The sequence below is a fragment of the Actinia tenebrosa genome, unplaced genomic scaffold (genome assembly GCF_029948245.1).
Source record: "Actinia tenebrosa isolate PJP-AT-01 unplaced genomic scaffold, QUT_ActTen_1.0 PGA_scaffold1__47_contigs__length_23844297, whole genome shotgun sequence".
Lineage (NCBI taxonomy): Eukaryota > Metazoa > Cnidaria > Anthozoa > Actiniaria > Actiniidae > Actinia > Actinia tenebrosa.
Window position 1 is genome coordinate 5,868,044 of NW_028292578.1, and position 12,251 is coordinate 5,880,294.

Below are 12,251 nucleotides of genomic sequence, written 5' to 3' on the forward strand. Positions count from 1 at the left end.
CCTTTTTACTATTTGTCAAAGTAATATTATTTAATTATATAGTGGGTCTACCTAAAGTTCTCAGAAGATCAAAAATCTAATCAAATTTAACAGTGTGTGAGAACAGCACCCATTGTTAGACAAAGAATAATCTTCTGAGACAGCTCGAGTCATCCCATTCAACAAACCTGTTAAGTAAAGCAGAACACATTCGCATTTCCAAGTATAAATCACTGACATTTTCACAACTTTATTGTAATTTGCTTTTACTTCTACTTTATAAAATCAATAACAAAACTAAGGTATTTATTTAATTATACTTTTATTGATGGGACAAAAAACAAAAGTCTTTCACCAATAAACAAATAAATTGGGTAAAAATATTTGACAAAATAAGGCAATAGCTACATCCAAAGTTGAATTACTTTCAAGTGGACATTTGTTTCTACATTGTGAGATACATTAAGGAATTTCAATTACTCTATTTAGCATTACAATCTAGACTAATACTCTAATTTTCATTGAATAATGCCCTGAGCTTGCAAGGAATATGTAATTAAGAGCCACTTTTTTACTTTTTTACAAATCTGGAAGATATGCTATTAAAATACTGATCTTTGGAATGAATTATTAGGAAGAAAAGGGCCACATTTATAATATTTTTTTTTGCACAAAAAGAAAAAAATCCATGTTACTTGTTAGACTATAGCAATGGCTTACTATCAATAGAGAGCATCGATGTACACCATTACAATGAAATTTGAAGACAATTTAGATACAAAACCTTAATAATTGTTTTCAAATATGGCAATCGTTATGAAAGGATATTGTTTGCTGGACTAGAGTGACTTTAATTCTGGAATAGAACAGTCTTTCCTATGGATGTATTCTAATCCAATAACTATTGTGGTTGCTGATTTAAAGAGTCCATATAGAAAGTTCAAACAAGTCCAACAGCATCAACAACCAATTATACAAGTACACATTTCCTTCCCCTCTTTTTCTTGGTTTGTAAAGCTGCTCTTGTTGCAGTCTCGAATACTTCTCTAACGCCTTCCTTGGTCTTAGCAGAACACTCCATATATGCAAAAGCACCAATCTTTTCTGACATAGCTCTTCCTTCTTCAGTTTTTACTGGTTCTTGTTTCATCTTAGCTAATTCTCTTTTGGTATTTTCATCATTTCTCAAATCTTTCTTGTTACCAACCAGTATAATTGGGACGTTGGGGCAGAAATGCTTGACTTCTGGCGTCCATTTCTCTGGGATGTTCTCTAAACTGTCTGGACTATCAACCGAGAAGCACATAAGTATGACATCAGTGTCAGGGTACGATAGAGGACGAAGTCTGTCGTAATCCTCTTGGCCAGCTGTATCCCACAAGGCTAACTCAACTTGTTTGCTATCAACTTCAATGTCGGCAACATAATTTTCAAAGACTGTAGGCACATATACTTCTGGAAATTGATCTTTGGAAAATACAATTAAAAGACAAGTTTTACCACAGGCACCATCTCCTACGATGACCAGCTTTTTACGTATAGCAGCCATTCTTTATAACAATTATCTATCTGAAACAAAGACAAGAAGATAATTTGTTCAGGGCAGTTTTCATACCTCCAGGCAGGCAAATAAATGAAATGTTTATCATAGATATTCACACAAGACCAAGTCCATCAAACCATCATACCATAACATCATTGATGCTGTGCACAACAAAGCATTGCAAGATTGAAAGATCTCTCAATAATGAAGGGACATTTTTTATTCTCAAGTATTTAGTAATAGGGTAAAAAAGAAAGGATAACTACTGCTGTAATAAATCTAGTTTGATATGAAGTTTTCATTGAAAAATATATCAATATAAATAATAGTAAAATACATGTAAGATATAAGTGAATATTATTTTTAAAAATATTAAAGAAATATAGGTGATTATAGATTTACATGGTTTGCTGTTTATAAAACCATATTATAATATATTTTGAAGCAATTCTAGATCATGTAATTATGACAAAAACTTAGCCCTCCACAACAGTTAACTCTAGTTGTGGAAAATACCAGAAGGTTTCTGCATGGATAAACTGTGTATTTGCCAATAATCCAGGCTATTTCTGTACAAGGGCAAACACATGCAGATCATATAACCAGTTTGAAGTTTACACCGACTCAAAACAGACAGGAAATAAACAATGTTGGATCTATACTAAGATCAAAAGACTAGTCACAATTACTGCACAACCCCATTCTTTAACTCAAATTATCTATTTATGTGGTCTTGATACAATATGCTATACACACATTCCTAAATATATACATTCCTTTTATATCTAATTATGATAAAAATAAAACACTCCTGACCTAGTTTAATGTCAGACAGTACCTAGAAATGATAATTATGCTTTGTACATGTTATTTGCCTTCAAAAAGTGGGTGTCTCGACAAATATATACTGCAATATTTTGGTTTTGACGATTTTTAGAGTTGGTGTAAAAGAATCTATGCCTGTTAGCTTATATTTTTAAGGGATCGATGATAATACAAAACTACTGTGTTCCTAGATTCCTGTACAACAACACCCCTTATTAATAAGTACGACTAAAGGGAGGTGTAAGAATCTATATTTCTATTCACGACTCGATTTTACTGGATAACCTGCCCTTGTGATTCATCCACAGAACAAACCACCACTGAAGAGAGCATCGAGAATTAGATAAAATATGTGCTTGTAATTGAGAGTTGAATAGATAGTCGAGGTTAGGACCGCGTGTTTGAAGTAGATATGGAAGAAAACATGGCGTCTAGCTACTTGGAAATACCACCATTACATTACCAATATAACACAAATATAAACCAAATAATACACTCTAACAAGGTAACAAAAGCTTATTTAAGTCTTTGAGGTCCCTACAGGAACAGAAGTAATCAATTCTTCCTTCAAACAAAGTGCTTTAAGACGCTGAAGCGCAAATACCTTGGTAAGACGTTTAGAGTGACGCTATTTCATCCGTACTTTTATCATTTTCTAATAGTCTGCTCAGTTTATAGCTACAAATAATATTACCAAGTATTCTTAGAGCCTCTAGTCATGTTAAAAAGCACTACCTTGATCAAAAGTCGATGAATGAAAGGACGTATGCCATGTATTGTGTAAGAACACACAATTATTTTCAAGGTTATCGAAATATAACTTTTGAATACTGGATTTATTAAGGCATTATACGACCCAAAATAGCTTCTTAACTAGACTAGAGGGACTCATAAATACATAGGACAGCTTGTAGCAGCTTTTGCATGGACTTACCTTAGGTAAATTAAACAATTCTCGAGTTGATCTCGGCCAGAAACAAGAAAGTTTGTATGAGGAAATGGCCGAACGACGTTGGTTTAGAATTCAGCCACACCTTCAATTTATGGTATAGGGGGGTGTCCGCTATTCCTAGATGATGACTATATTCCGGTCCCCAAGGATATAACAATCGTTTTGATTGGTCAATAAACAATGGATTCACGCCTGACTAATCCAAAGATAATCAAATTATTTTCTCGGCCAATTAAAACACTCGTAATTTCGTTATTCTGGAGGGAAACTATATAAACACATGCGCTCAAATTAGTTGGAATTGTATTTTGTCCGGTAAGCGTTTCATCTTCAAACGAAAAGTCTAGAATTGGTCTTAAAACGAAATGTTATTAAAATTCATGGTTCAGTTCTTTTATTTCAGTAGTTTCGAATGATTTAAGCTAAATCGTTTTTCGAACCATTCGAGTTTAAACGATACGACGTATCATGACGACAGCCCAAATGGTTGACATTCCTTTCGCATATTATTTCGATCCTGATTGGCTAATGTAAGGTACTATAAATAGACAGATTATAAAGCTCACCGCACAGGAAATTTTTCATAAAATTTACCTCAGCATGAGCCGCGTTTCAGGGATAGATTAATCGAACAAAGTAAAAATTCTAATGCTAAACTACTAGGCTTTTTGAAAAATTTGTCCTGAATATTTTAGGAATCTTTCTGCAAAAATTCCTATCTTATGCCATCAAGAGAAAGTTGCAGATGCATGGCTAGCGTGACGCTTTAACCCTCCTGTATTACGTCATAGCGGCCTTCCCGCGTCACGGTATATTTTGCTAGAATGCTAATTAGGTATTTTGGAAAACAAAAGACTTAGATCAGGGCTAAAAATACTTGTAATATTTACTAGTATATTGATTCAATATAATAAAACAAAATAAGAAGAAGAAATAAAGAAAAAAGAGAAAGTTAGAATAGAGAGGAGCATGAAGGAAAAATAAAATAAAAGACTGATAAAGTAAATAGTGCTACATTTATAATTTAAAAGATAAAGTAAATAAATTATAAATTGTTAACTTTATTAGCCAAGGGAATACAGATTTTCTTTTTTTGACTTTAACAGGTAACTCAACTGAGACCTATCAACCACTTGGCAAGGGGGAGGGGGGGTGGGGTGGGGTGAGTGTAGAGATACCAATATAGGTGGTCTTCAACCATTCCCAAGAGAATCAAAAGACAAAGACATGGCGGCCATGCTGGTGGACAGTTACAAAAGGACCTAATAAAAAATCTTCAAATTCCACCAGATAACGTCATTGAGGAATACCCAATTTTCCCTCCTCTATGAAAGCAATATACCCAGAATTTCAGGAACAATTTGGATCCTAAAAATTCCAAAAAAGATATTTTATACCAATAAATCGGATAAATATGTCAGATGATACTGAATACCAGGGTTAAAAATTCCCTGATACCAATAAACCCTGGCCAGGTCTGACAACCTATGCATGCAAATAAATGTTAAGATCTAGCCATGTATAATGAATTAAATTGCACATCACCAGTCCAATGTTGTCTCTTTTATTATCATTTTGTCATGTTCATCACTTAAAATCTGCCCCTTGCATCTCTCTAAACAAAATTGTCTGTCAGTCAATCTTGCACATATGTCCCTGCCTGTAGATGACTGTAGCCAATCATATCATCAACTTCAATCAGTTGGATTTATAAAGGTATGCCACTCCCACCCATAAAAATAAACCTGACGTTAGCAGGAAGTGTTGGTTGTAATACAATATAATAATGGTATAGGTTTCCTTGTCTTGATAATGTCGAACAGCATAACTTTTGGGCATCATACTGTACCTGCTCCATACCACCAACCCCCAAAAATCACAATTAACAAGTTTCGGCAACAGTTCATTTCTCATTACAATTAATGAGATTTTTGAGGGTGGGAAAAAATACATCTGTAAGTCTTTAAAGCACAACAACATTAATGCTTTATTCAATTACGCTTTAATAAAATGTCTGAATATCTTTACAAGGTTGACCAAGATTTCTTTCAGTAACATAAAAGTACATGAAATCAAACCCTTTTCACAGCAGAAGGCAAAGTGACCTTCCAATTCTAAAACTCAGTGGTTAATTAATGCTCAATTGGCATGTGATTAGAGTCTCAACCAGTACATGCCTCCTCGTACACGGTTGTAGTCAGGTAACTGTTCAACAGGTCCTATAAGAAAAATTTATATTACATTATAAATTTAATAATCAAACTTATCAAACTCATTAATAATTTATGAGGAAAACACAACAGAAATCACGACTGTGAAGAGTGTTGTAAATCTGATACAAAATTGTGTTCATTGGCATAAGCCTTAGTTGGATTTTCTTGGCCAGATTCACTTTAATTTTGAAAATTTTAGTGAAACACAAAGGAACTAACCTAGATGTTTGATGAGCAATCTACAGTATTCGTGTCCATGTTGTATCTGATATACAAACTCTTGGCTACGCCTCGAGTTTGAATATCTGATACAACACGGCCACTTATACTGTATATATTATGAAAAATACATGTATAGCTTCAAGTGAATTTTAGATACTGAATGTTATGCTACAATTTCACTGTCTTTGTCATTGTTTTATAAACTAATAATAGAATAGAACAAACACTCATCTCTTACCAACACCAACAACTGCTGGACAGCGATCATATATGTACTTTGTAGCAACCTCTTTCACAGTCTTGGCATCAATCATCTGTAAACATTGAGTTCTATCATTAAACCATGCGGTAATATAACTTGAGCTAATTTTGTTAAAATATGAATCTGGTTTCTAGAAGATGGGCAACATCTAATGATAAACTCATGACTTGGCTTGGGCTAGCTGTGTCGAGTCAAGTATTTGGTTTATACAATGAGTAACTGCTTAAAATAGATTAGGTATATAATGAAACAATGAATAGGATCTAACTTGGGATTTAAGCAAATTCCTGGAAGATCAAGGATGGTGACAAGACAGTACTTAACATATTCAGTCATCTTTTATTTAATTTACCTCAATTCTCATGTCAAGTTCAGGCAAAGGAATACGTCGACCATATGTTAACATTTGTCTATAAATAAAGTATGTATATAATCTTATAAGCCTTTGCAGTTCATATATACTAATATTTTAATATGTTGAGGTGGTTGTTATACAGTATCTATTATGTGTTACATGATTGTGAGAAAGATCAAGAAATATTCCATAATTCTTGCAAACTAGATGTAACAACCGATATATGAAATTTATGAAAATATTTTATAATTTTTTTTTTTTTAAATCTTTTTTTGATTCTCACCTTCCAATATCTTCACAGATTGGTGTAGAACCTTAAAGAACAAATATACCAGTATTTAATTTAACAAGATTTAATTAGAAGAATTTTTTGCAATAGTCAGCACATTTGCATTCTTACCATCTAGTTGCATCAGAATACTGGTCTTCAATAGGTTTTTCGCTCTGGCAACTTCATGTTCTGTAACACTTGTGCATATTCTCATCCTACACAAAGATCGTATAATAATAATATCAATAACATAATAAATTAAATGGTGGGGGAAAACCAATTTGGCAATAGTATAATGTTACATTGGGTGTTAAGAAATAATAAGCAATAGTCTTGTGTTCTTGTGATAATATCATGCCTATATCTGGATATTAAGGTGACTGCCTACTTTTGGAAATTGATTTAAGCTTTTTTTAAAACTTCGATTTTCCGAATTGAAATTTAATGCTGATTCCAAATCTGGAAAGAAAAATAGGGTGTCCCGAGCTCATTTTCGAGATAATCAGCATTTAATGGAAGCCTACGCACGAGCTTTTGGAGTAAAAATTGCGCCACCGGAAGTGATTAGAAAAAAATTAAGATGAATAAGATAATAGTTATTTGCAGACTATATGATTGCATGAATAAAGGCTAGTCAATCATTCTACAATAATACATGGATATTTTTGACAAAAAGACAGAGAGATACATTGATTTGTCATATTTTGTAGTTTCGGTGCTCTTAAAAAATCTCATAAAGTCGAACAAAAATCCCTACAAAAATCTATTTTTTCACGTGTTCCTGATTTAAACTTTTCCTAAAATGTTGATATAACCTAGATTCTTAGGAGTTTTTTCGAATGAGCTATCAAAAAATATAGAGTCCCGTGCAAAATTTGAGGGTTTTGCCCTGTTGAAGCTCAAAACACGTATGGTTCTTCAATAAAATCTTGTAGATTTTACAGCGGTTTTTGAGCGCGTGCTCATCGTGGGCTCAATTCGAATGTTCAAAAGTAGGCAGCCACCTTAAAACCCTCATTCTTGAGTCTAAATCAATGTTTATTATTTCTTATGTACTCATACATAGCTTACCATTCCTTCTGTATGCAGTAAATCATATTGTCAATAGACATCTTATCAGACACAAAGTAGATACCCCTATAGGATAATATACAGTAGTAACTTTAATTAGTTTTCCTGCTGCCGGCTTCTATTGAAAACCCTGAGTAATACTATGCAGTAAGAATACATACCAGAGACCAGTGTCAGTATAGCAAGTGTTGAAGGACATGAAATTATGTGCAAGATTATGCTGTGAAACTTGCTGAAAAAAATAAACCCAATGAAAAAATCATTCAAACTGGTTCATTACCATGAACTTGAGACACACATCTTACAAGACAGCTGTAAAGTTGTGGAGAGGATATATTACTGGTGTTAATTGTTTATGAAATCATATTCAACTTACTTGAGCTAATTTGCTACCAACATTTCGTCCTGCACTGAATGACCTGTCCCAGCTTCCTACCAACTGTAAACAACAAGTATATTAGTTAATAGCAACTACGTGTATAGACATTATAAGAGTGTTTAATATGATATGCTCCCACCTCAGAACCTTGTAACAAAATAAATATATATCTGTTACTTCTATTTATAGCAACCTAGCCCACTCCCAATATCTGGCATTTTGGCCTCCATCAATCAAATTTGAGATCTACCCAGTGCATTCCGATCTTGAGTTATAAATATTTCCACAACTCAACATCCTATTTTCTGTGACAAAATGGCTGTCAGGCTGTCACTGGAATATTTATCACTTGTGATTGAAATGACTAAGATTGGCCCATTGTAAATTTGATTGACGGAAGCCAAAATCATGGATGTCTGGAGTCAGTTAGATAGCAGAAAAATTAAACTTTAGCCTTACCATGTTAGTGACCATAAGAGAGAAGTAGTCTGGGTGGGTCCATCCACAACCCTCTACTGCCATAGCTACATGTGCAAGAGGCATGTCATCATCACGTACACGTATCTGATGATTTCAAAATATGACATTAAATTAACTATATTGGTCATACTGTAGAGATAAAAGGTGAATAGTTTGTATCCATGGTCATTCTTTAATAAATTATACTGTTTGATAATATTAGCTACTGTTTGATATCAGCTATGCATCATCATCAACATACCTCACTTCCACTGAACCTGCAAGGCTCAACCTTGTCTTGTTCTTCATATGTGGACCGCAAGCCACTGAAGTGAGTTTCAGCAAGCTTAACAAGCTCATCGTGATCAACACCTGTAATTGTGCAGAAAAAAAGTTAATATTCCCCCTCTTTCTGAGTGTTGAATAGGGCAGATTAAAGTCATATGCTCCAGATAACCTACCGCCAGCAGCAGCCAGAACAATTCTTGGAGCACTGTAATGCTTGTTGATATACTCCAGTAAGTCATCACGTGTTATACTCCTAAAGAGAATGGGTTAGGCAATGAATACTGTACAACATCATACATGTACATAGTCATAATCAGACAAAGTAAACCTCAACCCAGGTGCTATAACTTTTAGTTTAATTCCAGTATATGACTGTTGATATGAACTTTGGATTCAACCTCAAAGTGAAGTGGCAGGGTAGGCTATGGAAAGGCTTATAATTTAGAGAGAAACTTCCTCTAAAAACAGAAACCAAAATCCAATGAAACACTGGACTGTGGAATTGATTTAACATCTATTTCCTGTGACATCCCTACTATCCATATATATGTATTTATTTATCTATTTATTTATTTACTTTATTCTTTGATCTTTTCTTTTTGCTTCTTATATAATTATATATAGTATTATTTTAATTGTAATTAATTAGGCCCTTTATTCTGAAAAGCCTTATAGAGGACGAATAAAGTATGTATGTATGTATGTATGTATGTATGTATAAGCACAAAGTTTTCTAGCTTGTTTTGTTATGGCTCTTACTTGACATTTTGTGAAGGTCCTAATATAGTTCTTCCTAATGGTGTTCCTTGGAAAGCTGTAGCATGTAAATGATCAAACACCACTTCCTCCAATTGTGTATCTACCTCCTTTGAAACAACATTTTGAAGTAATTTAAAGATAATATCTCATATCACTTGCTGAGAAAAGAAGCCAAGTCATTTTCCTTTAAACTGATGCTCCAACCCCCCCTCCAATAGCAGGTATTATTCAGAGATTAACTACACATCTATTCTCTCTTTAAGGAATGCTAAGCAGGGCTTAAAATAACTGGCCAAATAATAGTTGTAGCTCAGTCATGCCTTATTCCTGGCTTAGTGTTACTGGTTAAAATGACTGGCCAGCAAGACTGGTCAAGATTTGAGCTGACAAGTTTCAATGGTAGGCAGACACTGTCTGATGTCCGGCCATTATCTTAAGCCCTGCTAAGGGTGTTCACTAAGGCCTTATGGGACTCATAGCGCTGTGGGACCTGATGATGATGATAAAAGGAGTTTATTAACAAAAATCTTAAAGTTTAATATACCTGCATTTCACGTAGTATAACTCCTCTTTCCCTTTCAATCTCAGCTTCCCCAAACTTTGAATTCTGGGTAATATCAGCCAGAATATCCACAGCTAAATACAAGACATATACCAATAAGCAATGTTTATTACAAAGTCTTCTCGTAAGGGTTAGCAACATTATGGCTTTAAGCAACTCAGGAACAACTCGAAAACTTTTAAAACTCCGGATATTATTGATTTATATATATTTCGTTATACATACCTGTACTTATTTTAGCTTCATGGGTAAACAAATAAACTTATTATAGTCAAAAATAAACATTTCTTCAGCCAAAATTGCTGATCTTTATAAAAAAAATTGATTATATCTACAATGGATAATGGATAATAGTAATTAAATCAGTAATTTTTGTTGAAGAAACGTTTATTTGACAATGTCCATACCAACTGATGAAAAAGTTTCAGACCTAAACTTATTATTACCTTTAGAGATGTCTTTACTAAAAACTTTGGCATAATACACAGTCTGTTCTCTTGATGTGTAAGCATTCAGGTGAGCACCCATGTTTTCTACTTCAAGTTCAAGGTCTATTTGAGTGCGCTTCTGGGTACCCTGTTTAATACACAGCCGATATAAGTTTTGATCATAACCTTGTACATACTAAACAGTTAATAGACGTCTTGCATTGCTATGTCATACTAAATGGTCTCATAAACATGATGTGCACGCTTCCCAGTGATTGACTGACTATAATTTTGGACAAGCCATTTACCATACCATGATTATGGAATATCCAAGAACAGCAGAAATGTAATGAGAAGTACAGACAGGAAGCAGAATGTGTTGATGTTTTATTTACCCAACTATTTGCAGATAACATAAGCACTCTGTTGCATTATTTCTCCAAGCTAGGGAACATACCGGAGCTTTAAAGCAGTCAGAGAGGTCAAAATAAGGTGACTGTATAATAACTCTAGATCTCTTGATGGATAAAATTAGCTTCGCACAGGCAGTGTGATCACCTTGTGTTTAAAGTGTACAATACTTTACCTTGAATGCCATATGTTCTAGGAAATGAGCAACTCCATTGTTCTTCTCATTCTCAAATCTACTTCCAGCATCTATCCACAGACCAACCTGTAACATCATAAAATGCCTACTGTTACATCAATGAAATATTCGTACAGCACATGTACAAACAAACGTTTTTTTAAATACCTCAATGACACAACATTTAATTTGCAATAGGCCCTTTGCAGTTAACGGTCACGTGTCTGTACTGGACTGCAAAATTTTTGTTTTTATATTAAATTGGTGATTCTTTTTAGCTACTTGTAAAGAATTGAATGAAAACATGTGTATCCAATGTGTTACGAAATGCAGTTTTATTGCGATCTCTCAAAACAGGTTGTAGAAAGTTTGTTTGCTCACCAGTATATTTCACCCATGGGAATCAAAATGTTCATTCATTTGCTCTCAGTGAATTAATAAGCACGTGATTGCTGAGCTGCAAAGGGCCTATTAGGCACATGAACATCAACAGCAAACTATACAGTATAATAATTTGAAACATTGCCATACCGTTGCTGTAGAAATTCCTGAATCTTCTGTAGCAACCTTCAAACCATTTGATAAAGTGGTCACCTTGGTTTCTGGGACATTGTACAAAGACTATAAAGACAAGATTCGTGGATCAGAGTTTACAACATACAACATACTGGCATCACACCTTACATAGGACTTAAAGTTGAACTACCACTTAAAAAGTAAGAGCGTATAAAGCTACAAATATATTAGCAAAAATACCTGGCGATTAATAGTAAGCATACCTGTTCGTAAGAAAGAGCATGAGAGCTTTGATGTCTTTTACTGGAAAGAAAACCGGCTTTTCCCTGAAAATGATGTAACAGCTTTCAAAAACCTCTTCATTTAATCACTCTTACCTCTCCCCAAAAAAATACCACTGCGTACATTATAACTATAGTTATTACTCTACGTCATAGCACAAACCTGGTGTGAGTTAGACAGCAGACGAGTTAAGAAAGAGGCTCTTTTTGAACCACATCTTAAAATCAATCCCGACGCCATGTTGAAAACCCGAGCAAGAAGGACTGACGGAGAGGGACTAGACACCACCATGATGCTCA

The 12,251-nt window shown here is 34.1% G+C and overlaps 2 protein-coding genes across 3 annotated transcripts; both read right to left on the reverse strand.

Moving 5' to 3' along the window:
• Positions 1-284: 284 nt before the first annotated feature.
• LOC116305465 (ras-like GTP-binding protein RHO) lies at positions 285-3,432 on the reverse strand. 2 transcript variants are annotated; one of them, XM_031715374.2, is made up of 2 exons: positions 3,282-3,432; positions 285-1,548 (listed from the first exon to the last, which is right to left on the reverse strand). In XM_031715374.2, exon 2 carries the CDS (start codon positions 1,526-1,528, stop codon positions 950-952), a length of 579 nt encoding a protein of 192 aa, XP_031571234.1. In that variant the 5' UTR covers positions 1,529-1,548; positions 3,282-3,432; the 3' UTR covers positions 285-949. The 2 variants fall into 2 exon arrangements, with proteins under 2 accessions (XP_031571234.1, XP_031571236.1); XM_031715376.2 differs by having other exon boundaries at positions 285-1,544; positions 3,282-3,389.
• A 1,850-nt stretch (positions 3,433-5,282) lies between these two features.
• LOC116305449 (mitochondrial-processing peptidase subunit beta) lies at positions 5,283-12,236 on the reverse strand. The gene is made up of 18 exons (XM_031715348.2): positions 12,115-12,236; positions 11,934-11,996; positions 11,686-11,775; positions 11,155-11,241; positions 10,587-10,716; positions 10,123-10,214; positions 9,579-9,685; positions 8,993-9,072; positions 8,794-8,903; positions 8,532-8,636; positions 8,070-8,132; positions 7,855-7,925; positions 7,694-7,759; positions 6,752-6,837; positions 6,635-6,665; positions 6,349-6,406; positions 5,973-6,048; positions 5,283-5,518 (listed from the first exon to the last, which is right to left on the reverse strand). The coding sequence occupies exons 1-18, from the start codon at positions 12,190-12,192 to the stop codon at positions 5,454-5,456; spliced, it is 1,458 nt and encodes a 485-aa protein (XP_031571208.1). The 5' UTR covers positions 12,193-12,236; the 3' UTR covers positions 5,283-5,453.
• Between the last annotated feature and the right edge of the window lie 15 nt (positions 12,237-12,251).

Coding starts and splice junctions, on each gene's coding strand:
- LOC116305465 (XM_031715374.2), bottom strand. CDS start 1,528: ATGGCTGCTATACGTAAAAAGCTGGTCATCGTAGGAGATGGTGCCTGT.
- LOC116305449 (XM_031715348.2), bottom strand. CDS start 12,192: ATGGCGTCGGGATTGATTTTAAGATGTGGTTCAAAAAGAGCCTCTTTC. Junction 8,637..8,793: donor GCAGGTTCAGTGGAAGTGAG/GTATGTTGATGA, acceptor TGAAATCATCAG/ATACGTGTACGTGATGATGA. Junction 8,133..8,531: donor CTCTTATGGTCACTAACATG/GTAAGGCTAAAG, acceptor TGTTGTTTACAG/TTGGTAGGAAGCTGGGACAG.